The sequence below is a fragment of the Anomaloglossus baeobatrachus genome, chromosome 6 (assembly GCF_048569485.1).
Source record: "Anomaloglossus baeobatrachus isolate aAnoBae1 chromosome 6, aAnoBae1.hap1, whole genome shotgun sequence".
Classification (NCBI taxonomy): domain Eukaryota; kingdom Metazoa; phylum Chordata; class Amphibia; order Anura; family Aromobatidae; genus Anomaloglossus; species Anomaloglossus baeobatrachus.
This window is the reverse complement of record NC_134358.1, coordinates 214,756,893-214,781,799: the sequence shown is the minus strand read 5'-3', so window position 1 is coordinate 214,781,799 and position 24,907 is coordinate 214,756,893. Positions and strand designations below refer to the sequence as shown.

General features: G+C 43.7%; 1 protein-coding gene across 1 annotated transcript in view; it reads left to right on the top strand.

Moving 5' to 3' along the window:
• Positions 1-22,212, top strand: part of CARMIL1 (capping protein regulator and myosin 1 linker 1) — a 362,146-nt gene extending 339,934 nt beyond the window's left edge. Inside the window, exons 33-36 of the mRNA XM_075316069.1 lie at positions 5,221-5,287; positions 6,085-6,285; positions 18,978-19,118; positions 21,304-22,212. Coding sequence (XP_075172184.1) covers positions 5,221-5,287; positions 6,085-6,285; positions 18,978-19,118; positions 21,304-21,467 — 573 coding nt within the window. The 3' untranslated portion in view covers positions 21,468-22,212. The remainder of the gene's footprint in view (positions 1-5,220; positions 5,288-6,084; positions 6,286-18,977; positions 19,119-21,303) is intronic.
• The last annotated feature ends 2,695 nt before the right edge of the window (positions 22,213-24,907 follow it).

The window sequence follows — 24,907 nt, the reverse complement described above, 5'->3', positions numbered from 1 at the left end:
TGGGGCGAGGGAAACGCCGAAGGGCATGGCCGTGAATTGGAAATGGTGAACGGAGTCGTGAATGGATAGTGCTACCCGGAGGTACTGCTGATAATGTGGGTGGACCGGGACGTGGTAATACGCATCTTTTATATCAAGGACCGCCATGTAACAATTGGGGAAGAGCAATTTTATAGTGGTCAGGAGGGATTCCATTTTAAAAGGCCGGTATTTCAGAAAGAGATTAAGCTTCTTTAGATTAATTATGGTCCTAAATGACCCATCGGGTTTTGGTACTAAGAAAAGGGGGGAGTAGAACCCTCGGCCCCTCTGATGTAATGGGACTGGCGCAAGAACCTACTTTTCCACGAGAGTGAGGACTGCCGACACCAGTGCGTGATGTTGATCTGCCGACCTCCTAGTGGATGTAAGACAAAAAAATCGAGGAGGGAGGGAGGTGAATTCCAGCCGGAGACCATGTGAGAGCAAATCCAGGATAAAGGAGCTGGAAGTGATGGTTGTCCAAACAGCCGCAAAAAAACGGAGCCTGCCTCCCACCGGAAAAACCTCATCATTGTTTTGGGAACTTCCGACGGAAGCAAGGGTTGCCAAACAGGGCTCTCTTGGACCCAGAAGCGGGGTTGTCATATCTGTCTCTGCGGTCGGGCCGGGTGGGCTGGAAACGACGTTTGCGATACGGGAGCCTAGAGGGAGGAGTAAATGCATTAGGGAACCCCTTTTTACTATCACCAGCCTTGGTGAGTATGTCATCCAGCTGAGGACCAAAGAGGAACTACCCCTCACAGGGAAGAGCACACAGTCTCGATTTTGAGGATGTGTCCCCTTTCCACGACTTCAGCCAGAGAGCTCTCTGGGCTGCATTAGAAGACCCTGCCGCTCGGGCCACCAGGCGGACAGAGTCGGCAGAAGCATCTGCCAGGTAATTAGCCGCGTCTTTGAGTAAGGGTAGCGAGGAAACAATCTTATCTCTGGAGGTGCCTGACTTAAGCTGCTTTTCTAAGTGATCCAGCCAGACTGAAAGGGACCTGGCAGAACATGTTGCAGAAATGGCGGGTTTCAGTGCCCCTGCAGAGGCTTCCCAGGTCTTTCGCAGGAAGGCATCGGATTTACGGTCCAGAGGATCTCGCAGGAATCCCATATCCTCGAAAGGTAGCGCCGACGTTTTGGAGGATTTTGCCACGGCCACATCCACCTTTTGGTACTTTGCACCATTGAGATAAGTCCGCATCATCAAAGGGGTATCTTCGCTTCGAAGAAGATGGGAGAAACCCTCGATGATCCTGTTTCTGCCATTCCTTGCGAACAAGGGTTTTAAGGGCCTCATTTACAGGAAAAGACTTCCGCTTTGAGTGAGACCAGCAAATAGAGTATGATCAGCTGATTTGGGTTTTTTTTTCCTCTGCAATACCCATGGTTGATCGAACGGCCTTCACCAAGCCGTCCATCCCATCTAAGGAAAAACATGCTTTTCCAGCCTCGTCAGAAGAAGACGAGGAAGAGGCTGAAGAAGAAACACCATGGCTTTCATCCGAGTCAGAAGACGGGGGAGAATCATGCTGGCGGTGAGTTTTCTTGTGCTTCTTAGACCCTTGAAGGGACTGAAGAGAAGCCTGAATCTCTGTACGGATTAGGTCCCGGAGATCCGGAGGGGGGACAGTAAAAGCCGGAGGCTCCCCCCGTATAGCTTGGATGCAGGGCCCACAAAGTCTTTGTATGTAGTCTTTAGGGAGGGGACAAGTACACAGGGGGCATTCCTTATTATTAGCCTTAGGGCGGCTTTGCACACTACGACATCGCAGGTGCGATGTCGGTGGGGTCAAATCGAAAGTGACGCACATCCGGCGTCACTTGCGATGTCGTAGTGTGTAAATCCTAGATGATACGATGAACGAGCGCAAAAGCGTCGTTATCGTATCATCGTTGCAGCCTCCGACATTTCCATAATGCCGGGGGAGCGACAGGTACGATGTTGTTCCTTGCTCCTGCGGCAGCACACATCGCTGTGTATGAAGCCACAGGAGCGAGGAACATCTCCTTACCTGCCGCCGGCCACAATGCGGAAGGAAGGAGGTGGGCGGGATGTTTACATCCTGCTCATCTCCGCCCCTCCGCCGCTATTGGCCGCCTGCCGTGTGACGTCGCTATGACGCCGCACGACCCGCCCCCTTAGGAAGGAGGCGGGTCGCCGACCAGAGCGACGGTCGCACGACAGGTGAGTGGATGTGAAGCTGGCGTAGCGATCATTTTCTCTACGGCAGCTATCACAATATCGTACCTGCGACGGGGGCGGGGACTATCGCGTGCGACATCGCAGCATCGGCTTGGGATGTCGCAACGTGCAAAGCCCGCCTTAGCGGTGCATTTCCTAGGGGCCTGGAACAGAACCGTAAGGGAACATCAGTATAGGGGGACATTCACTAAGTTCACTCACCCATACCAGGAAAAGAACGGATACCGGCTTTGCAGGTGGAGACGAAGGCTTCGCCAGGCGGCCCTTAGAGGATGCAGAGTCTATACGGTCCTCCTTCCTCTTACGACCCATGGAACTCCTGGTGTCGCTGGAGTCCTTATGTCCAGCATCCCTGGACGGAGAAGGGTCCCGGGATGGGGAGGTGCGTGGACTTCCCATCATGGAAAGGAACGGAGCACATTGCCTGGAGCTCCACTCTCCATTAATAGGGAAGCCCACCTTAGTGCACCCCCCTTCAAGCGCTCCTGCATTTCCGGGCCACCGCCGTAGCAACGACGCAGCAGGCCCCGGACACGCCCCCTCCTGCGCATACACGCCGCTGTAAAGCACGTGGCGCAGAGGGAGCGCCGGACCCACCGCACACAGCAACTCACCGCCCAGCAGCGTTCTTCGCGTCAGGAGGGATCCACGGGTGTCTCCATGCCATCCGTTCCCCCGGAAGTGCTCCCGTGCACTTCCGGGTCCCTGCAGTCGCGCGCGCGCGCTGACACGGCAGGCCCCGGACACGCCCCAACCCAACCCCCCCCCCCCCCCGCTCACACATGCCCTTCAACCCGGAAGAAGCAGGCACTGAGTCGGCACAGGGAGAGCCTCCGGCCCCACCGCGTACAGCATACTCACCAGCGCGGTCCTGCAGGCGTCATTTCCCAGGTGGACAAGGCCGGACCAAGGGAAAGAGGACGAGGTGCACCGGAGGATGGAGTCCACGAGGGGAGCTCCACCGACCGTGCTTCCGGATCCTGAGCTGAGCTCCGACGTTCCCCTAGAGACCACACGGACTCCACTGGACCCAGGTATGGTAGGTTCCGATCCATTCAGGACAGGAAACCAACTGATGAGGGAGGGGGACCGCCCCTTTTTATCTGTAGGTTTCCTGTCCTGAATGGGGCAGATCCCTCTCTCTCGTGGGTGCTGTCGTGGCGAAAGGAAAAAAAAACCTCGTGAACAGATTTACTTTGGGAAATATATCAGTTGGCTGCGATCCTTCTTGCTTTATGGTACATTTAAGTGGACAAGTTCTTAAATTGCTGTAGTTAGGTAACCTGAAAATAAGCAAGTTTGCAATTGACTTGCTTTTTCTACTTGCTGTCATTTTCCTTAAATGAGAGCTTGTATCTTACCTAGTGTACAGATCATATCCATAGAGCTTGAGCACTAATGTCAGGACGAATGTGCTCAGTAATTACATTCTAAGAGATAGGTAAATTCCTAATTTCTCAACCACCTTTCTCCAGGGAATTGATTTTTATATAGCAGTTACCTGTTCACCTTTCTTCCCTTCCTTTTTCAAGCTACTGTTAGAAATATTGCAAAATCACCAATCCTCACCATTTGCAGCTTTCAGGGGAGGTCTCCTAATCACGCTTCAGCTTGGCTGGCTGTCGCCCTTCTGAGCCATCCTGTTGAAATACCTTGTTATCTTTTATAGTGATAACAGTGTACACCTCAGAATAAACCACTGATATCGGAATGTGTTAAAGCTGAACATGTATGGAGCTTTTCAGTTCTACTTATTCTACAGCTCTGCTGATAACCAGAACAGTCACTATAAGAGAAGTAAAAAGGAGGGGAGCCAGCACTGCTTATGAATGGCATGCAACAATGAAGAAATAAAAAGTGTAATATTCACAAATTCATTCCTACTGTAACAATTCAATGAAATTTTTTTTGCAAATGATTGATCAATGATTTGAGCCCCCCTGCCCCGTCACGGCAAATCTCTATAGGGCGGTCTCTACTCTGTATTATAAATTATTATGTACCATAAGGTCTCATATAATGAGCAGGACCATATGAAAACACCACTTACCCGAGACATGTCTGAACCGCTCCCATGCCGCCAGGACTGACTGCCTTGTTCCGCCCTCATCCATGTTTGCTGGTCTGGCACTGTGAGGGCCAGTCCTGATATTGTGCTGGTGTGTGTGGTTCTGCCACACACACTGGCACCTGGGCTGCCTTTATTCGCGGTTGTCAGTCCTGGCAGCATGGGAGCCATTCAGACATGTCTCGGGTAAGTGGTGTTTTCATATGGTCCTGCTCATTATATGAGACCTTATGGTACATAATAATTTATAATATAGCGTTAGGGACCCCCCTATAGAGATTTGCCGTGACTGGGCAGGGGGGCTCAAATCATTGATCAATCATTTGCAAAAAATCGCATTGAATTGTTACAGTAGGAATGAATTTGTGAATATTACACTTTTTATTTCTTCATTGTTGCATGCCATTCATAAGCAGTGCTGGCTCCCCTCCTTTTTTCGTTTACTATAAGAGAAGTGTCTGCTTTGCCAGAGACCAGGAAGTAAGGAGACTGCATAACTCTGAGCTGCTCAAGAGACAATTTGAGAATACCCCTTTAAGTGTCATTTATACATAATAATATATCATATGTATGATCTGCTGAAAGTTAAACTGGATTGTATTTATTTTGCCGAATAAGTAAGTATTTTTGTTTCTGCTTTGATTGCAACTCTATTCTATATACAACATAATCTGTCTTTAGATAGCCTACCATGTAGCCCCTCCTAATTTAATCTGTTGCAGCTGCCATTAGTAACTGATTTCAGTACCTACTATAGGTAACTAATAAATGCTAATTATAGCTTAAACACTTTGTAAACAAGTATTTGGGCAACATAATTTTAGACTAGATTCTGGGTGTTGTGCCAGTAAACAACATGTGAAATACACCTGTACCATTGAATCAGTTTATTTAAACTCCATGCATCTCTTCTCTCAAACAGAAATTGGGCAGCGATGTTGGCAGTAAAGACTTACTGGATGTTGAGAAAGCTGATGGAAGTGGAGCAGGTTAGTTTACTTTAATGACTATATATAGAGTATAGCATAGCGGAATAGTCATTAGTACCATACACACAAAATTTTGAGATTGTGGGATATGAACTGTGTGGTCTTATTTAACACTTGTCTGTAAAGTAATTTCTTAAAGGGAACATGTTATGTAAAAAAATGCTATTACCTGCAGATATGGAGTTTATCTGCAGGTTAATAGCATTGTTAAACTACCTGGCACCTGTACTGAGAGTCCTGCTGCCAGGAGTAAATGAACTTTATTCCTCACGGTAGCCTTGGGCTTTCAGTCACTGGGGTGGCACGTGTGGCTTCAGTCACTACTTGGTTCATAGTGAACGATGACTGAAACCAGCCCCCATCACTGACATCTACTTCAGCACTAGATAGCTGGCCCACAGTGAAATCCTGTGCAAAAAATAAATTAAAAAACTACAATCAGAAAATGAAACCTGTTTTCTTTTTGTCCATGTGTTGGAATCTGGTGTTTATTAGCAAATTTTAAAAATTGTGTAATTAATAAATATTATACTCTTATAAAAAATAGTCAGTACATTACCTTCAAGCTCATCATATGTTCACTGTTCGCATGCTTGAGAGAGTCTCACACAGCCAAAAGAATCACAAGATCATTCAAGATGCATCATGGCTTTCGAAAGGCAGAATAGCCTTTTGTTATGATGTTCTCAGGTTAAGGTTTTATTCTATCAGTCAGTCTTCTTCATCTATAGTTCTGACGAATATGTCATTTGCTAGTGCTTATAGAAATATAACAAGATCTTTTTAATTTTTTTCAGTTCCCAAATTCTCAAGAGGTGATTCTACAAATTCTTGTCCGGAAAAAAATGTAAAAGGTGAAGTCAAATCCGAAGGCAGTGTGCGTTCCAAAAGTTCTTCAAGTACACCAACTAGTCCTAAACCACCTCTGCAGTCAACCAAGCCTGTCCTAACAGCTCGTCCTTCGGTACCTCAGAAACCCAGGAGTGGTTCCCGTACTGGTAAAAGCAATTTGCCTGTTTTAAAAGGAAACATTTAATACAATTAGATACACCTATAAAGCAAGGTTGGTGTCAGCAATTATCAAGGTAGGGCATATACCTGGGCCTGAAGCGGGAAGACCCACTGTTATTCTATTTGTCCTGTGTAATTTGTCTTATACAAAAAAGTGTGAGAAGCTTCACTGAACACAACCAGCTAAACATTCTCCGCTCGATGCAGTGGGGGAGGGGGGAGAGTGTTGCCAACACTGGTGGAGAGGTGCGTAGAAATTGGTTAGAGTTGGAAGGGACCTTCAAAGTTATCGTGTTCAACCCCCCTCTCAATGAAGGTTTCACAAAATCATCTCAGACAAATGTCTGTGCAGCCTGTTTGACCACTTCCATTGAAGGAGAACTCATCACCTCTCGTGGTAGCCTATTCCACTCATTGATCACACTCACTGTCAAAAAGTTTTTTTTCTAATATCTACTCTGTATCTTTTTCCTTTCGGTTTCATTCTTGCTTCTCGTGTTTCCATATGCAAATGGCATTAAGGATGATCCCTCTACACTGTCATCCCTTCAGATATTTGTAGACCGCTATTAAGTCTCTTAGGCCATGTGCACACACTGCGTCTTTTTGACGCTGCGTTTTTGTGCGTTTTTGGCCGCTAAAAACGCACAAAAACACATCTGCGTTGAAAAAACGCGGCAAAAAACGCACGCGTTTTGCCGCAATTTGGTGCGTTTTTTTGCTGCGTTTTGCTGCGTTTTTGCTCACTGCGTCTTTATGCGTTTTTTATCAGTGAACAAAAAAAAAAGGTCTGATGTCATTTCCTTCTTCAATGTGTTCTTCATTCTCCACTAGTGTATGCAGAAGAGCAGACAGCTGCAGAACTACAAGGCTCAGCATATTCCATCCAATAGTGTATGCAGGAGAGCAGACAGCAGCTGCAGAACTACAAGGCTCAGCATGCTCCATCCAGGACTATATGCTTGAGGGAGAGTCAGGGGGAGCAGACCTACAAGGCTCAGCATCCTCCTTCCAGGACTGTATGCAGGATTTCTTTGCCCCCCCAAACAAAAAAAATGACGTGGGCTTCGCCATATTTTTGTATACTAGCCAGGTACAACAGGCAGGTACGGGCTGCCCCCAACCCCCAGCTGCCTATTTGTACCCGGCTGGGAACCAAAAATATAGGGAAGCCCTTTTTTTTTTAAATTATTTCATGAATTTCATGAAATAATTTAAAAAAAAAATGACGTGAGCTTCGCCCAATTTTTGAGTCCAGCCGGGTACAACTAGGCAGCTGGGGATTGGAATCCACAGTGCAGGGTGCCCATGCTTTCTGGGCACCCCCGCTGTGAATTGCAGTCCCGCAGCCACCCCAGAAAATGGCGCTTTCATAGAAGCGCCATCTTCTGGCGCTGTATCCAACTCTTCCAGCAGCCCTGAAGCCGGGTGGCTAGCTAGGTAATAATGGAGTTAGGGCTAGCTGTATATTATCAGCTAGCCCTAAGCCCGAAATTCATGGTGTCACGCCAATATTAGACATGGCCACCATGAATTTCTAGTAAAGATAAAAAAAAAACACAACACAGAAAAATATTTTTATTAGAAATAAAACACAACACAATTAGTGACTCCATCTTTATTGAAATAAAGAACCCCCCCCTCCGCAGTAATCCTGGGTTAGGGTCCCGCGCCGTTCAATCCGGATCCAATATCATCTGATCGGTTTGCTGGAAGGCAAAGCGATCAGATGATGTGTCAGGATCAAGTGCCTGAATCCCATCACACATCAGCTGATTGTATAAAAGCCGATTATACAATCAGCTGATGCATCAGTGCAAAAAAAAAATAAAAAAAATAATACTCACTTGTGTGCTGATTACCGGCAGCTCCTGCAGCGATGGGGCGGGAGTCTGATCCCGTCCGATCGCTGCAGCAGCTGCCGGTAATCAGGGATGAAGTCTCCTGACGCATCCGCTGATACCGGCCGGGCGCCCGCGTCACCGCGATACTTACGATCACCTGATGCGTCAGGTGACTGCATCAGGTGATCCATCGCCAGGTCCTGCATCCATCGGAGGGTTCCCGGCCGTCTGCACACAGCCGGAGCGGGGGTGGCGATACCGTGAGAGGAGATGGGAGCGGGCATGGCACCGGGAGGCTGCAGACAGGTGAGTATAACTTTTTTTTTTTTTTCTACTGTTAACTTTTGTTTTCGCAGCCGCTTCCACCTCCTGCCTGTACATGGCGCCGCACGGCAGCATACATGCACAGGACGGGAGGTGGACGCGGCAGTGACGGTACCGGGAGGATTCACGCTTCTGTATATACTGACAGAAGGAATCCTCTTCCTCTACACGTCACTTTACTACCCACCTCCTGCGTTTATAGCTGCGTTTTTGGTCTTCAAAACGCAGCTATTTGCGTTTCTCATTGCGTCTTTCAACATCCCATTGAACTCAATGGATGAAAAGCGCAGTGAAAAACGTGGGAATAATTGACATGCTGCGTTTTTGTGGTCACCACAAAAACGCAGCTGAAAAAAAACGCTGTGTGGGGACAGCAAAAATGAAAACTCATAGACTTTGCTGGGGAAGCAAAGTCATGCAGTTTTGAGGCCAAAAACGCACCCGAAAAACGCGCAAAAACGCCGAGAAAAACGCACTGTGCGCACATAGCCTTAGCCTTCTTTTTTTGCAAGCTAAACATTCCCTAATCCTTTAACTGTTCCTCGTAGGACATAGTTTCCAATCCACTCACTATCCTGGTAGCACGTCTCTGAACTTGCTCCAGTTTTTCCGATGTGTTTTTTTTAAAAAAAAAAGTGGTTCCCAGAACTGGATGTGACATTAAAGATGAGGTCTAACCAAAAGAGGCATAAAAGGGGAATAATTACTTCATATGATTTAGACTTTATGCTTCTCTTAATACATCCCAGAACTCGATGCCTTTTTCCTGCTGCATTACACTGTTGACTCATGTGCAGTCTATGATCTATTAGTATACGCAAGTCTCTTTCACTTGTGCTATTGCTTACTTCTATTCCTCCCATTCTGTAGATATTATTTTTGTTTTTCTTGCCCAGATGTAGAATTTTTCATTTCTCCCTGTTAAATAGCATTCTATTAGTCACTGACCATTGTTCCAACTTATCTAGATTCTTCTGAATCCTTTCTCTGCCTTCTCTAGTGTTATTAATCCCTCCTAGCTTTGCATAGTCTGCAAAGTTTACCTACAGTTCCCTTATCTAGATAATTTATAAAAATGTAGAACAACATTGGGGCCAAGACAGACCCTTGTAGTACCTCATTTGAAAATCTCTTTCAATTGGATGTGCTACTATTTATTACCACTCTTTTACTACAATAACTGAGCCAGTTATGAATCTATCTAACCGTAGCCTTGTCAGTGACATACATGGTCATTTATTTTTATAAGGATCGTATGAGATACTTTATCAAATGCTTTATCAAATACTTTGCTGATGTTCAGATATACTCTATATACCACATTTCCCTGATCTACCCAGCCTGTGATTCCATCATACAAAAAGAAATGAATTAGTCTGCCATGACTTGTTTGCTACAAACCCATGCTGGCTCTTATTAATTACTGTATTCTTAATCCAGAACTTGTATACATGCTGTTTAATAATTTGTTCAAAGATATTTGCTAGTGTAGAAGTAAGGGTACCGTCACACTTTAGCGACACTCCAGCGATCCCACCAGCGATCTAACCTGGTCAGGATCGCTGGTGCGTCGCTACATGGTCGCTGGTGAGCTGTCAGACAGATCTCACCAGTGACCAGCGCCCAGCGACGCGTGGAAGCGATGCTGCACTTGGTAACGAAGGTAAATATCGGGTAACCAAGCGCTTGGTTACCCGATATTTACCTTGGTTACCAGCGCACACCGCTTAGCGCTGGCTCCCTGCACTCCTAGCCAGAGTACACATCGGGTTAATAAGCAAAGCGCTTTGCTTATTTACCCGGTGTGTACTCTGGCTACGTGAGCAGGGAGCCGGCACTGGCAGCCTAAGAACGGCGGACGCTAGTAACCAAGGTAAATATCGGGTAACCAAGCAAAGGGCTTTGCTTGGTTACCCGATATTTACCTTGGTTACAGGTTACTGCAGGCTGCCAGATGCCGGCTCCCTGTTCCCTGCACATTCAGATCGTTGCTCTCTCGCTGTCAAACACAGCGATGTGTGCTTCACAGCGGGAGAGCAACGTCCAAAAAATGAACCAGCACTGTGTGTAACGAGCAGCGATCTCACAGCAGGGGCCAGATCGCTGCTCAGTGTCACACACAGCGAGATCGCTAATGAGGTCACTGGTGCGTCACAAAAACCGTGACTCAGCAGCGATCCTAGCGATCTCACTATGTGAGAAGTACCCCTAAGGCTCACTGGCCTGAAATTTCCTGGTTCTGTCTTCTTTCCTTTTTTGACGATAGGGACAACATTTGCCCTTCTCCAATCTTCTGGGACTTCTGTTCTCCAGGAATTTTCAAAGATTTTACCTAGTGGTTTTGCAAATTCGTCTGCTATCTCTTTCAGTACCTACGATGTAATTCATCTGAACCGGAAACTTTAAACTAATTTAAATTGGCTAAATATTCCCTCACCATCTCTGTTTATAGATGGTGGGGATTCTTTTATTCTATTGCTAGCGCAGAGAAGATGAGTTGATGTTTCATTTGCTGTCTTAGAAAACACAAATGCAAAATAGGAATTTAAAAGTACGTCTTTCTCAACATCTTTTTTGACCACCTCACTCTTTTCATCCTGTAAAAATCCTATAGCATTTTTGATATTTATTTTGCTTTTGATATACCAGCCTCTAAAACTATTTGTTGGGTTTTGTTATTGCTTTTGGTCTCCCTTGCAAGCCTCACTTCATTACTGGCATTAGCTGTTCTAACTCTTGCTCTTCAGTTCCTACAGACAGCATTATATTTTTCATTTGATATAAGTTTGTTTTTCATTTTTAGCAAGTTTTTAAGCTCTGTGTTCATCCAACCTGGTCTCTTTTAAATGCTTCCAATTCCATCTTTTAGGGATTGTTACTGATTGTGCAGTGAGAATATCATTTGATAAAATCTCCCATCCTTCTTGGACATTTCTGCTCTCCAGAACATCCAGCAATTGGACCTTTCCTACCTTCTTTCTGAGTCCACTAAAATCTATCTGCCTTTCTGAAGTCCAACCATAAAGTATGAGTCCCTCTTGTAATCTAAAATTCAAGCATAGCATGATTAATTCCTCCTACACTTTCAGGCACCTTTTCTTCCTCAACCATTTACTCTATGCCTTTTCCTATAGTTGCTAGCAGGAAAAGGGTAGAATCTACAATTCACTTTGGCATGCTGTATGTCAGCTTCTGGGTAGCGATGGACGGATCCGGACTGTAAAAGTCCGGATCTTCGCGGTTTCAAAGGTACCTGGGTGCCTGGCCAAAGATTCTGGGTGTTTGATCCCGATTTGGCACTCGATAAATTAAAAAAAAAAATAAAGAAAATAAGATTGAAGAGAGCGCTTCATACTTCCCAAGGCTCCGTTGCGGCTGTACACTGCTCCCGTGGCCTCTCCTTCACTTACTGGGCAGCTTATTAGGCTCATACATATGCACTGCTTTGCCGCCCACCAGCCGGCCTGGCATCTGAGATTGGTTGCAGTCAGACGCGCCCCCAGCCTGAGTGACAGCATCTGACTTCAACCAATCACAGGCACTGTCTGCGGGTCAGTATCGTGGTATAAATATAAATAAATAAAAAAATAAATTGTCATAGGGTCCCCCCATGTTATGATACCCAGCACAGATAAAGCCCACGGCTCTAGGCTGCAGCCTCCATCCCTGCGTTTATCTTGGCTGTGTATCAAAATAAAAGGAACTGCAGATTTTTATTTTTTTTTTTTATTATTACTTTAAAAAAACTAAGTACGGTCCCTCCAATTTTAATACCCAGCCTTTATTTGGAATATCATACAAAATCACCCTCTTTCACCACTTTATTAACCCCCAAAACACACCTGCAGGTCCGAGGTAATCCACACGAGGTCCCACGACGATCCTGGATCTGCTACATCTGAGTCACAGAGCGCAGCCATAGAGCATGACTGTCCGCTGTGACTGCAGACAGAGACTGAGCCGCGATCAGCGGGGACGTCACTCAGGTGATTTGCGGTCACAGCTGAATGTTCCCACTTATGATGACCACAAAAACCTGATGGATTTAATTGCTCATTTTCTACCAGGAGGTGCTGAAATCTGGTGCAGACATTTTCAGCACCAAATTTGCACCTCCTGGCATAAAAAACATTTTTTTACATTTTTGGGCCAAGAGATGCAAATTTGCTGACCTTGTTATACCATATTTATGCACCCAATCTACACCTCCTGGCAAAAACGTGTTTTGGGTTTTTTTTAATACGTTTTTTTGCCAGGAGATGTAAATTGGGTGCAGTAATATGGTGTGAACATTTCAGCGCTAATCTGTATCTTTTGGCAAAAAAACTGCAGTTTTCTGCAAGGGTATGCAGGTGAGTTCAGAGTTTTAGTGGTATCGCCTGAGGTCCATTGAGGTCAGGTTACCTGCGGACACTGGTGGAGGACCATGTGAACATCCCACTGTAAACCGCAAATAATCTGAGTGATGTCACTGCTGATTGCGGCTCAGTCCTTCTCTGTCTGCACTCACAGCAGGCATTTATGCTCTATGTCTACTTGCTGTGATGTAGCAGAGCATAATCATCGTGGGCCCTCATGTGGATTACCTCGGACCCGCAGGAGTGTTTTGGGGCTTAATAAAGTGGTGAAAGAGGGTGTTTTTTTGTATTGTATTCCAAATAAAGGATTTTTTCAGTGTTTTTGTTTATTTACTTTCACTTACAGATTTGTGATGGGGGTGTCTCATAAATGCCTGCCAGTACCAATCCAGGACTTAGTGGCTTCTATTGACTGCCACTAACTCCTTATTACCCTGATTGCCAAGGCAACAGGGAAATCGGGAAGAGCTGGGTAAAGCGCCTGGCTTGTCGCATCTAATGGATGCAACAATTCTGGGGCAGCTGCAGGTTGCTATTTTTAGGTTGGGCGTGGTCCAATAAGCATGGACCTCCCCAGTGTGAGAATACCAGGCCCCAGCTGTCGGACTTTATCTTGGCGGAGTATCAAAATTGGTGTGGGGGGGGCGCACTCTGTTTGTTGGGGTTTTTTTTAATTATACAGTGCCTACAAGTAGTATTCAACCCTCTGCAGATTTAGCAGGTTTACACATTCGGAATTAACTTGGCATTGTGACATTTGGACTGTAGATCAGCCTGGAAGTGTGAAATGCACTGCAGCAAAAAAGAATGTTATTTCTTTTTTTATTTTTTTTTAAATTGTGAAAAGTTTATTCAGAGGGTCATTTATTATTCAACCCCTCAAACCACAAGAATTCTGTTTGGTTCCCCTAAAGTATTAAGAAGTATTTCAGGCACAAAGAACAATGAGCTTCACATGTTTGGATTAATTATCTCTTTTTCCAGCCTTTTCTGACTAATTAAGACCCTCCCCAAACTTGTGAACAGCACTCATACTTGGTCAACATGGGGAAGACAAAGGAGCATTCCAAGGCCATCAGAGACAAGATCGTGGAGGGTCACAAGGCTGGCAAGGGGTACAAAACCCTTTCAAAGGAGTTGAGCCTACCTGTCTCCACTGTTGGGAGCATCATCCGGAAGTGGAAGGCTTATGGAACTACTGTTAGCCTTCCACGGCCTGGACAGCCTTTGAAAGTTTCCACCCGTGCCGAGGCCAGGCTTGTCCGAAGAGTCAAGGCTAACCCAAGGACAACAAGGAAGGAGCTCTGGGAAGATCTCATGGCAGTGGGGACATTGGTTTCAGTCAATACCATAAGAAACGTACTCCACCGCAGTGGTCTCCGTTCCAGACGAGCCCGTAAGGTACCTTTACTTTCAAAGCGTCATGTCAAGGCTTGTCTACAGTTTGCTCATGATCACTTGGAGGACTCTGAGACAGACTGGTTCAAGGTTCTCTGGTCTGATGAGACCAAGATCGAGATCTTTGGTGCCAACCACACACGTGACGTTTGGAGACTGGATGGCACTGCATACGACCCCAAGAATACCATCCCTACAGTCAAGCATTGTGGTGGCAGCATCATGCTGTGGGGCTGTTTCTCAGCCAAGGGGCCTGGCCATCTGGTCCGCATCCATGGGAAGATGGATAGCACGGCCTACCTGGAGATTTTGGCAAAGAACCTCCGCTCCTCTATCAAGGATCTTAAGATGGGTCGTCATTTCATCTTCCAACAAGACAACGACCCAAAGCACACAGCCAAGAAAACCAAGGCCTGGTTCAAAAGGGGAAAAATTAAGGTGTTGCAGTGGCCTAGTCAGTCTCCTGACCTTAACCCAATTGAAAACTTGTGGAAGGAGCTCAAGATTAAAGTCCACATGAGACACCCAAAGAACCTAGATAACTTGGAGAAGATCTGCATGGAGGAGTGGGCCAAGATAACTCCAGAGACCTGTGCCGGCCTGATCAGGTCTTATAAAAGACGATTATTAGCTGTAATTGCAAACAAGGGTTATTCCACAAAATATTAAACCTAGGGGTTGAATAATAATTGACCCACACTTTTATGTTGAAAATTTATTAAAATTTAACTGAGCAACATAACTTGTTGGTTTGTAAGATTTATGCATCTGTTAATAAATCCTGCTCTTGTTTGAAGTTTGCAGGCTCTAACTTATTTGCATCTTATCAAACCTGCTAAATCTGCAGGGGGTTGAATACTACTTGTAGGCACTGTATATTTAAATAATTTTTTAAAAATCCACATGTGGTTCCATTTTGAAACACAGTCAAGATGAGCACAAGGCTGGGGGTCGCAGCCTTTAGCTGTATGCTTCCTGTGCTGGGTATCATAATATGCGGGGACCCTACACCAATTGACTTATTTATTTTTACTGTATTCTATGGACCCACAGACCGGGTCTGTGATTGGTCAGACACGCTGTCACACAAGCTGGGGGCGCGTCTGACTGGAACCACTTAATGGCATTGGTGGTCGGGGAAAGCAGTGAATATTCAATGAGGGTTAATTATCGACTCCGGAAGTGAGGGAGCGACCTAGAAGCAGTGTACCTCCATGACGGAGGCTCGGTAAGTACAGCACTCTTGCTCCTATTCCACTATCTCTTCTACCAAGATTTTTAATCTCCAGATTCTGATACCCATAGACTTATATGGGGGCCGTATTCCAGACCGGAACCGAATTTAAAAAAAAAAAAAAAACCACGGACCCGCCGGTAACTGTTATCTGCGAGTCTGCTCATCTTTATTTCTGGGCTAAACCTAACTGATGACCACATTTTCTTGCCTAATTATTGCTTCAAGTTCATCACCATTTCTATGTTTTTTGTTTGTTCACCCATTTAAAATTAACCACAGGTTCTCAATGGGATTTTTGTATGAGAATTTCCAGGCCATGAACCCAAAATGCCACAGTTTTCTGTTCACTGAGTCTTTTGGTTAATACTTTTGCCATGTGACTTGGTGCTCCATCATACTGAAAAAAATATTGTTCATCACCAAATCGCACCTGGGAGAAGTTGCTCTTGAGGATGTTTAGAATTAGATACCATTCTATATTCATGGCAGTCTTCTTACACAAATTGTGAGTGAGCCCACTTCCTTGGATGAAAAGCAATCCACACATGAATGGTTTCAGGCTTCTTTACTGTTGGCATGACACAGGGCTCATGATAGCACTCATTTTCTTCTCTGGATAATCATTTTTCCAGATCTCTGAAAGGGGTTTCATCAGAGAAAATAACAACCCCAGTCCTCTGCAGTCCAATACCTATACTTCCTGCAGAATGTTAGTGTATCCTTTATATTTTCCTTTGAGAGATGTGGCTTCTTTTGCTTCTGTTCCTGACACAAGGTCAAGCTCCGAAGGCATTTGCCCCACTATGCGTACAGATGCACTGACATCTGCTTGATGTCACTCCTCAGCAAGCTCTGCACTGATGTTTTACCGATCCTGTAGCTGAATTCTCTTTGGCACATAGTCCTGGGACTTGCTATACTTTTTTGAGGTGCTCTGAAGCCTCTTCATAGCAATTCCAACCCTCTTTGAAGTTTTTGATGATACAATAAATGGGGAATTTAGGAACAATCTTACAAGCATCAAGGTTCCTGTCTGTGAAGTCCTATTTGATACCAGGCAATGATAACCACACTTCTTTAATTGGAGGTGACCATGGTTGATGCAAGAAGACAATGATTTTGAGCACCAGCCCCCTTTTAAATCAACCGGTCTGCTCTTCTAATTCAGTCAGCATGATAGTGGTAGCAGATGCCTTTTTCTCATCTTCTCATTCACCAAGGAGAAAGTGTGAATAACGGAAATGATGTACGCAAGTCATATCGTACCAAGGCTGAAAATCAAAATGTTTTTTTGTTTTATTTACATATTGTTAATTTTCATGGCACGGAATGACTGCAATTCATCTGATCACTCTTCAGAACAATCTAGTGCTAATGGATATTGCCACTATAAAAAATAAAGCTATTAATAGCAATGAGAGAGGTTGCTAACCACTGGTTGATACTCGATTGAGCTTTAGGGTGTTCGGATACATTTGTTACCCGATAATTGCGGGTGCTCAAGTGCCATGCTAGAGTCCCCACCCCACATGTTTTGCGGCTGTTAGACAGCCAATCAATATGCGGGGATTGTCTGCCATGCACAGTAATGCCGTAGCCATGTTAACTACTGGCATTATTGTGATTAACCGGCTGCATCGCGTCATCAGGTGCTATACAAGTCCCGATGATGCAATGCTTAGCACTCAGTTCAGGTAGAGTTGATCTACAGCCTCATTCATACATCCATGTTTCATGTTTCCAGTATGTGTGGTGTTTGTTTTCATATGTACTGTAGACACATTCGCATGCAAAATCCTTAAACTAGGTGTTTTCCCTGCCTGCAGCTTCACCAGAAGTGGTGCATCACATAAGATACGCCAATTCTGGTGCTTCGCCTAGGTTCTTCCTGATTGCCCTTGTGGTAATGGCTTATGGGATTGATGTCCGCTGGCATCAAACCCTGGTGTTGGTAATGGAGAGGTGTTTGTTAGACACCCCCACTGCTAACCCAGTAATAAAAAAAAAAAAAAAAAAGACCCAAGCAAAAAAAATCTATTTCAATAAACACATCCAAAACTTTGCCTTGTTTATGAAGTGTTTTATTGAAAAATATTATTTTTTTTTTCTTGTATGTGTGTGTGTGTGTCTGTCTTTTTTGGGGGTGATTACTGTGTTACTAATGGATGTGTCTGGAAGATGCCACTCCATTGCTAACACCATCATTTGATGCCAGCTGACACTACACAGCTGACATGAACCCTATGAACCATTACCCAGATTGCGAACGTACCAGGGCAGTCGGGAAGAGCTGAGGCGAAGTGCCATAATTGGCGTATCTTATTTGAAGCTCTACTTCTGGGGTGGCTGCGGGCTGGTATTTTTAGGCTGAGAAGAGCCCAATAACCATGGATCTTCTCATCCTGTTATGAGCCCACAACTGTCTGCTTTACCTTTGCTGGTTATCACAAATGATGGAGACCCTATGTAGTTTTGGGGTTTTTTTTTATTTTAATTATTTATTTATTTAGTTAATAACTATAAAATCTCTGTCATCTTTACACATCTTTAACACTTAAAAGCCAGTAATTTTTTTGAATGCATGTAATTCTTTGAAAACATTTCATTTTTTCACTGAGCTATAGACTTCTATAGACCCTTTTCATCAGTTCTGACAGTAAAAAAGCAGACATGTTCCCATGTGGATCACAGGGACACAAGTGTGGTTTACAGGGACACAAGGTACCTGTGAAAATACAGAGGTGTGAAAATAAACAGCTATTTTGAGTATCACTGACTGTGAAAGTGTCTCCAGTACGTGTGTAAACAAACACCACACTTACTGGAATCACCTACGAGTGAAGGGGCCTAAGACAGGGTGTATTGGAGTCCCTCTTCCATCAGTTATTGCATTATCCGCATAGACATTGTGAGGTTCAGAGTCCCTCCTTCATAAATTAAGCAGGATGTATCTGAGCATGTCACACACACCACATGCCCAGAGAAGTCCATAAAAGTGAAGTAATACTCTGACAACTTTGTTTAGAGCAGGAACCTAAGAGTCAGGGATGGGTCCAGGCATCTGCCCCATGCTGTTCCCCTTCCATGCAATTGATGCAAGTGTTGGTTGCATCAATTTCAGCGATTTTTTTTCTTACCTCTCCCCCCCCCCTTCCCCCCTCAACCTCCTGTTGTGGTTTTCCAGAAAAATGCTCAAGCTTTCCAAAGACTCCAGCATTTTAGTGCTCGCTCATCACTAGGTATAAATTTTGTGAAAACCAACGTTTTTTGTCAGTTTCAGAACTTTTGGCTATGACTGTTTAAGTATCTAAACCTTCTGTAACAGCTACAACTCCCAGGCGCAATTTTGGTTATGAACAATACTTTTTTCGCCATGATGGCGCACCAAGTTTTATAGTGGCAAACTGCATTAACACTAAATTGTTATGAAAACTAATCAGACAAATTGCATGCTGTGTGTGTGAATATATAACGCTCTCTTTCGATATTGAATTTTTTTTTTCTTTTTAATGATACAGAAGACATCCCAGATTCCCCATCTGGGCCCTGCTCCCCCAAAACCACAATCCTTCCTTCTGTGATGAAAAGGGCTCCATCAGAGAAAGACAGAGATGGACCAAGCAGCCCGCAGCCTTCTTCCCGGCCACATGCAGATGAAGGTATGGTTAAAACTACTGTGGGTGAATATATGTTCAATCAAAGGGACACTGCCATATATTTCATTTTTAGTGTCCTTAATTAGATTTAATCATGTGATTGATAATTAATGGTGTAACTATTTTCTGTGTCCAACGCAACAGTAAAGACATACTTAATGCCCATTTAAATTGGTCCTTAATCAGGGAGCATGCGTTTCTGAAACCACTTGTTCCTGATTTGTCATCATCTTTAGACAGGATGATAAACACCCATAGAATGAGAAAAAAAACTTGGTCTTCAGGTGTGATTTTTTTTTTTTTTTTTTTTACGCAAGTTTAAAGATTTTGTTCTTTTTCAGTAAATATTAATTCTCAGCTGCGGGTTATTCTAAATATATAAACTGTGCTGTACTCTTCTTCTCTGGATCCACCGGTGAGTCTTACTACTGCTATCGCACTGTCGATTTGCCATCCGCACCGCGGTCATAGCTAATCTGTGAATTCAGCGGCTGTGAGCAGGGCATTCCCATTGTAGGCAGAACCTCTCATGCAGAATCGCTGGGCTCAGTGTTTCACTGCCAAACCTAAGAACCAGGAGCAGCAGCAAGACTCACCGGTGGACCCAGGGGAGGCGAGTATAGAATCTACAGCCGGTGACTAACAAATACTGAAAGCGACAACCCATTTCAGACTGGATTCACACTTCCATGTGCACAAACTGGCCGCTGATCTCCAGGACTGAACTTGCCAGCCTCATATGTACCTATGAGACTTTTAAGTTTGGGTCAGACACCTGCTGCTGTCCTTAAGTCATAGACTGAAACATGGATCTGTGAATGCAGCTTAAAAAGCATTGTTATTGGTAGCACATCGTCCTGTGTAAAGAGGCCACATTCTGCCAATAATATAAAGTCCCATGTGCACAGAATGATTGAATGCTTGGCAGTTATCTAAACAAGTCATTAACTGGCCAGGGCTTGACCTGCATACATCCGATTGTTGGATATTTAATGGCCGCAGTCGACTTGTGTAAATGTGCCCTTACTTTCTATAAAGTCAATTTAGTCAGGTGTTTGCCCTTTATGGCAAAATAACAGTGAAGGCTCACCACCCCAGGCACCAGGGAGGTCAGATGCATTTACACTGGTCGATTACCATGAATGGCCTAATTGTTTAGTATAAAAGTTTTTTGTAAGCCTGCTTAAAAATCATTATCATCATGCACATCACCCTGTGTAATCCTGTGCTGCTGAGAACAATGGTGGTCTATGCGGGATTGTTTTGTGCACAATGGAAGTGCGTTCGTCTATTAAAAATTGCCTTGGAAGTAGCTCATCAGCGGTTATTTAACTACAGCAATCGTGTAGTGTAAACGCACCTTTAATAAAGTGATAGTGCTTCCTTAACTTGATATAATCATTGCAGACACTTGGTGGTGCTATATGCTCAGCATTGCCACCGAGTGTTCCCTGCAGAGATATAGACTCAATAAAGCAGATGTGTGTGTATTTCCATTAGGGCCGAGCTATGTACCTCACTACATTACCTATGAGCAGTAATTACTTGTGATGAGTGAATACTAAATATTCAGGCTTGGGTTATTTGTACTGAATACCTAAAACTATTTATTACAGTGTTCATCATGAATAACAAACCTATGCCAGTCAATGGCGAACTCAAGCATTTCTTTGGGAAATCTTCAAGATTTCTTCAAGTATTCGCTCATCACTAGTAGTTACTGAGCAGCTAGGAAGATAATCTGATCTAATAACATGGGTACGACAAATAGACTGGTAGCCAACATGGCGCACTACACGTAAACGTGCCCGTGGCACCTTTCCATAAGTCTTATTTTTGTGTGTGCCCCTCGATTTTACCAGGGTTAAAGTCCACTGTAGTTTGCCACTTTTTCTCCCTACAGGGAAACAATGAAAGACCTTGTGACCATTGTATAAATTCTGAGCATGTATAAATGTAGTGCTTGTTGCTATGTAGCCTTCGCCTGTACATCCTGCTGGGAGCTGGCATTGTAACCTCACCTTGTGTTCATATATATGGCCTTACTCATTTACTCTCCCGTTGTGTTGAGATAGTTAAAGCTGCTATGTTTAGATTCTTACAATATTCTTGTCTGGCATTTGACCTACAATAGAATATCACCGCGCTTTACTAATAATGCTTGCTCTCTTTTTTTTTTTTTTTTTAGCCGTACGACCTACCACTCCATCTGACTCCTCACCAAAAAAGAATCACAGCCAGTCTCCAGATGGACAAGAACTAAAGTCAAGGTCGTCAAGTAAAGATTCTCACCAACGCAGCAAATCCAGTGACTCTGGAGAGGAGGCCGACAAAGAATTTGTTTTTATCTAAGCATCTTAGACGTTTTGTACGATTTACCTGGAATTTCTTTTACTTTCAATGTTAATTTAGTATGATTTCTTTTATGACCAGTTGTATACACGTCATTTTTCTATGTCGTTGTCCTCGAATTTTTCAAATGGTCCACACTCCCCAAAGCAATGGTTGAATCGACCTTCACTGTTTAGCAAGTACTTGTAAATTAAGAGGGTACAACTGTCAGCAGTATCATGTCTTCTATGTATGTAAGCTGTTGCACATTGTAATTAACAGAGCACACTAATGACACATTATTTGTATAAATGGTAAATACCTATATATATATATAAATATATAATAAAATCTCTCTTTACGTACATATATAAATATATATATGATGATTGGATACACTTTTTACATCCTCTGGTAGGATTTTTCTCCGCCATGTGCTTGTATATAAAACTAATGATTCCATGCACTTAAGAAAAAGCACAAGCACTGAAACCCCCTCGAAGACAGTAAACTCAGAAGCTTTCTAATGATATAAAAAGACAGATGCAGCAAATAATTTGATTTAGTCAGTCTGGGAGTCTGAGATGCCGTCCTCAATATTTTGATTTTGCTTTATTATATCATTTTTGAAAGGAAAGGACTAACCTGTAAATAGAGGAAAAAACTTTTTGACAATGCGCTAACATAAATATTCACTTATATTACAGGTCGTGGGGGTTTTATCTATATGTATATTTGTATCAATAAAACAATTTTACAACTTTAAGATGACTTTCTTGTCTTTCAGTTAATTGTTTTTGTACATCAATTTGGAATCTAGTCTTTTCTCTCCAATGAGTTCTAAGACTATGTGTACACAGTCTTTTACACGCTGGTGTAGCCACTGAGTTTTCCCGGGCATTGGTCGGTAACCTGAGGTGATATCACTTCCAGCTATTCTTATGGCTGCTCTTGCTCTGTACTGTTAAGCAGGAAGAGGGAGCATCTTCCAAGCAGAAGCCACCCCAAGATTGAGCAAGTCATTTCTTTCAAACCTTTTTAGTTTGGGAACCCTAAAGCTGTTAAAAGAAGTGACACAAACTGAAATTATGTTAATTTCATTAGGCACTTTTGAGCAAATTTTTCAAGCATATCCCAGGAGTAATCTTCCTGAAAGAGATGCAATATGCACATACACTAATGGGTATTCATCACTTTTTTTTTTTTTGCTGGATGGAATTGCACAGGACCTGTTGTTTCAGTGTATGGTATTTCCTCTGCTCTGTCTTTTCATGCTAAACTAAAAAATGCAAGAAAACCAAATATATGAATATTGGTACCTTGAAAAGGAAGAATAATTATTGAGCCCTATATTATTGGATAAAGTGTCGCACTTTCACCTTAGATTTTGGCAAAAAATTAATGTTGAAAATGGTATGTAATCTGCAGCCAAAATGTTATAGATTAGGAGGAGTGGATCAGATCGATATACATTTTTGTGAGAAACGTTTTTGTAAAAATTACATTTTACTCCTTATAATCATGATGTTCTGTATGGGTGGGCGGTCCTATTCAGTAATTGGAGTCTGCCCTGAATGACTGCATGCAGAGGTAACTGTCAATCATTCAGTAGGACTGCCCACTGGATTTTTTTTTCCAACAAACCTATATATCATATTTCCCCTCTTGTCCTTCTCTATACTGTTCTGTTCACAGATCACACTGCATGTATAAGATGACAGGTTCCCTTTAACCATTCAATGTAGAACAACCTACATAACAAATTATAATATCTACTTTTACATTTCATAGATGGGAAGCGTGTCAAGGATGAGGAATCCTAGTTGATGACTCCATAATCAAGTTAATTTCACACATCATGTATTTGCAAATTAACCCCAGAAATAGTTTTTTTTATAAGGCTGAATAAAAAAAAGTCAGTACATCTGAATGTGTCTTTGTTTTATGTCTAATTAATTTTTTAAAACTTGTCCACAACTCATGAACAATGAAATGAAGATGATATATTCTCAAATTGATCAACAGTACCTTGCTTTTACATGAAATGCAAAAACAGTCTGTCCGACAACTGAGCTCCATATTGGCTGAAGATTGGACAACAAATAATTCAGTCTGAGTGCTCTATTATGTGGCTCTTTAGCTGCAGGAGATCTGTTGTGAATGTTAGTTATGTTTTGGCTGCTGGGAGGCTCCCTCTGGTGGCCAGGAATGGTTTGGACTTGGACCAGGTGTGTTGTGCAGTGGGTGTTTCCTTTGCTAACTCTCTGCTTATTTAAATCCTGGTCTGATTGCAGGCTGTTGCCAGATGTCAGTTGTTCTTGGTATCTCCAGCCTGCTTAATCCTGCTCTACACCACATCTTCCCCAGATAAGTGCTTGCTCTTTATTTATTGTCTGGTTCTTTTGTTTATCTGGATTTGTCATTTGCTCTGGTTGGTTTCAGTTTATTTGCTTGCAGGGATTTTCCCCCTCAGTGGATTGTTGAGGAACTCCCTGCAGTTCTGTGTGGAGTATAGCTCCTTTGGGTCCATGTGTTTGTGGCTTGTTGACTTTGTTATGATTCTTGTTTTCTGTTCATTGGTATGACAAGGGCACCTGGTATAGGATGGAGTTCAGATCGTGCGATTTGAGGGCCTTTTTGTACTATCGCGAAGTTGGTATTTTGCAGGGTTTTTCTCTGGCCACCATCAGTCCCTTTCCTGTCCTTTTCCTATTTTAGTCAGTCAGCGGGAGCCTCACCTTTTGCTAATCCTGTCATCTACCTGTGTATTGTGTTTTTCCTATATAACCGCAGTCTTTGAATGTGGGGGGCTTGCTATTCTTGTCTATTTTCTGAGGCAGAGAGTTATTCATCTTTCCTACCTTTAGGATAGTTAGTTCTCCGGCTGGGTTCGCGGTGCACAGGATGTTAGTTCACCCCTCGGCTACTTCTAGTTGTGATGGTTAGTAAGGGGATGGCGGCCAGATTAGTTGCCAATGCTCTTGTCACCTTTTGCCAATGATTTGTGGTGGTCTTCCATGGTTCCGGATCATAACAGAGATCTATTAGACAGCTTAAATATTGTCATAACCATTTTTTTAAAAAAAATATATCAAAAGTGCAAGAGTAGAAACTTTGTAAAAAATTTTAGAAGAGAAAAATGTCACTCTTTCTCTCCCTATGCTGATTATCCGCCAAAAATGCTCAAATCTGTCTACAGATCTGTCTTCCGTGAGTAATTACCGTATTTTTCAGACCATAAGACGCACTTTTATTCCCCCAAATGTTGGAGGAAAGTTGGGGGTGCGTCTTATGGTCTGACTATAGGGCTGCGCCCGGGAATGAGGGTGCTGCGGTGGAGCGGGTCATCGGGGGCACGAGCAGGCTGTAGCAGCCTGCTGTGACCACATGGGCCCGCTCATTACATATGCACGCCCATCCTCCCGCCCATTTCTCAGCGCAGAAGCCGATACTGACAGGTG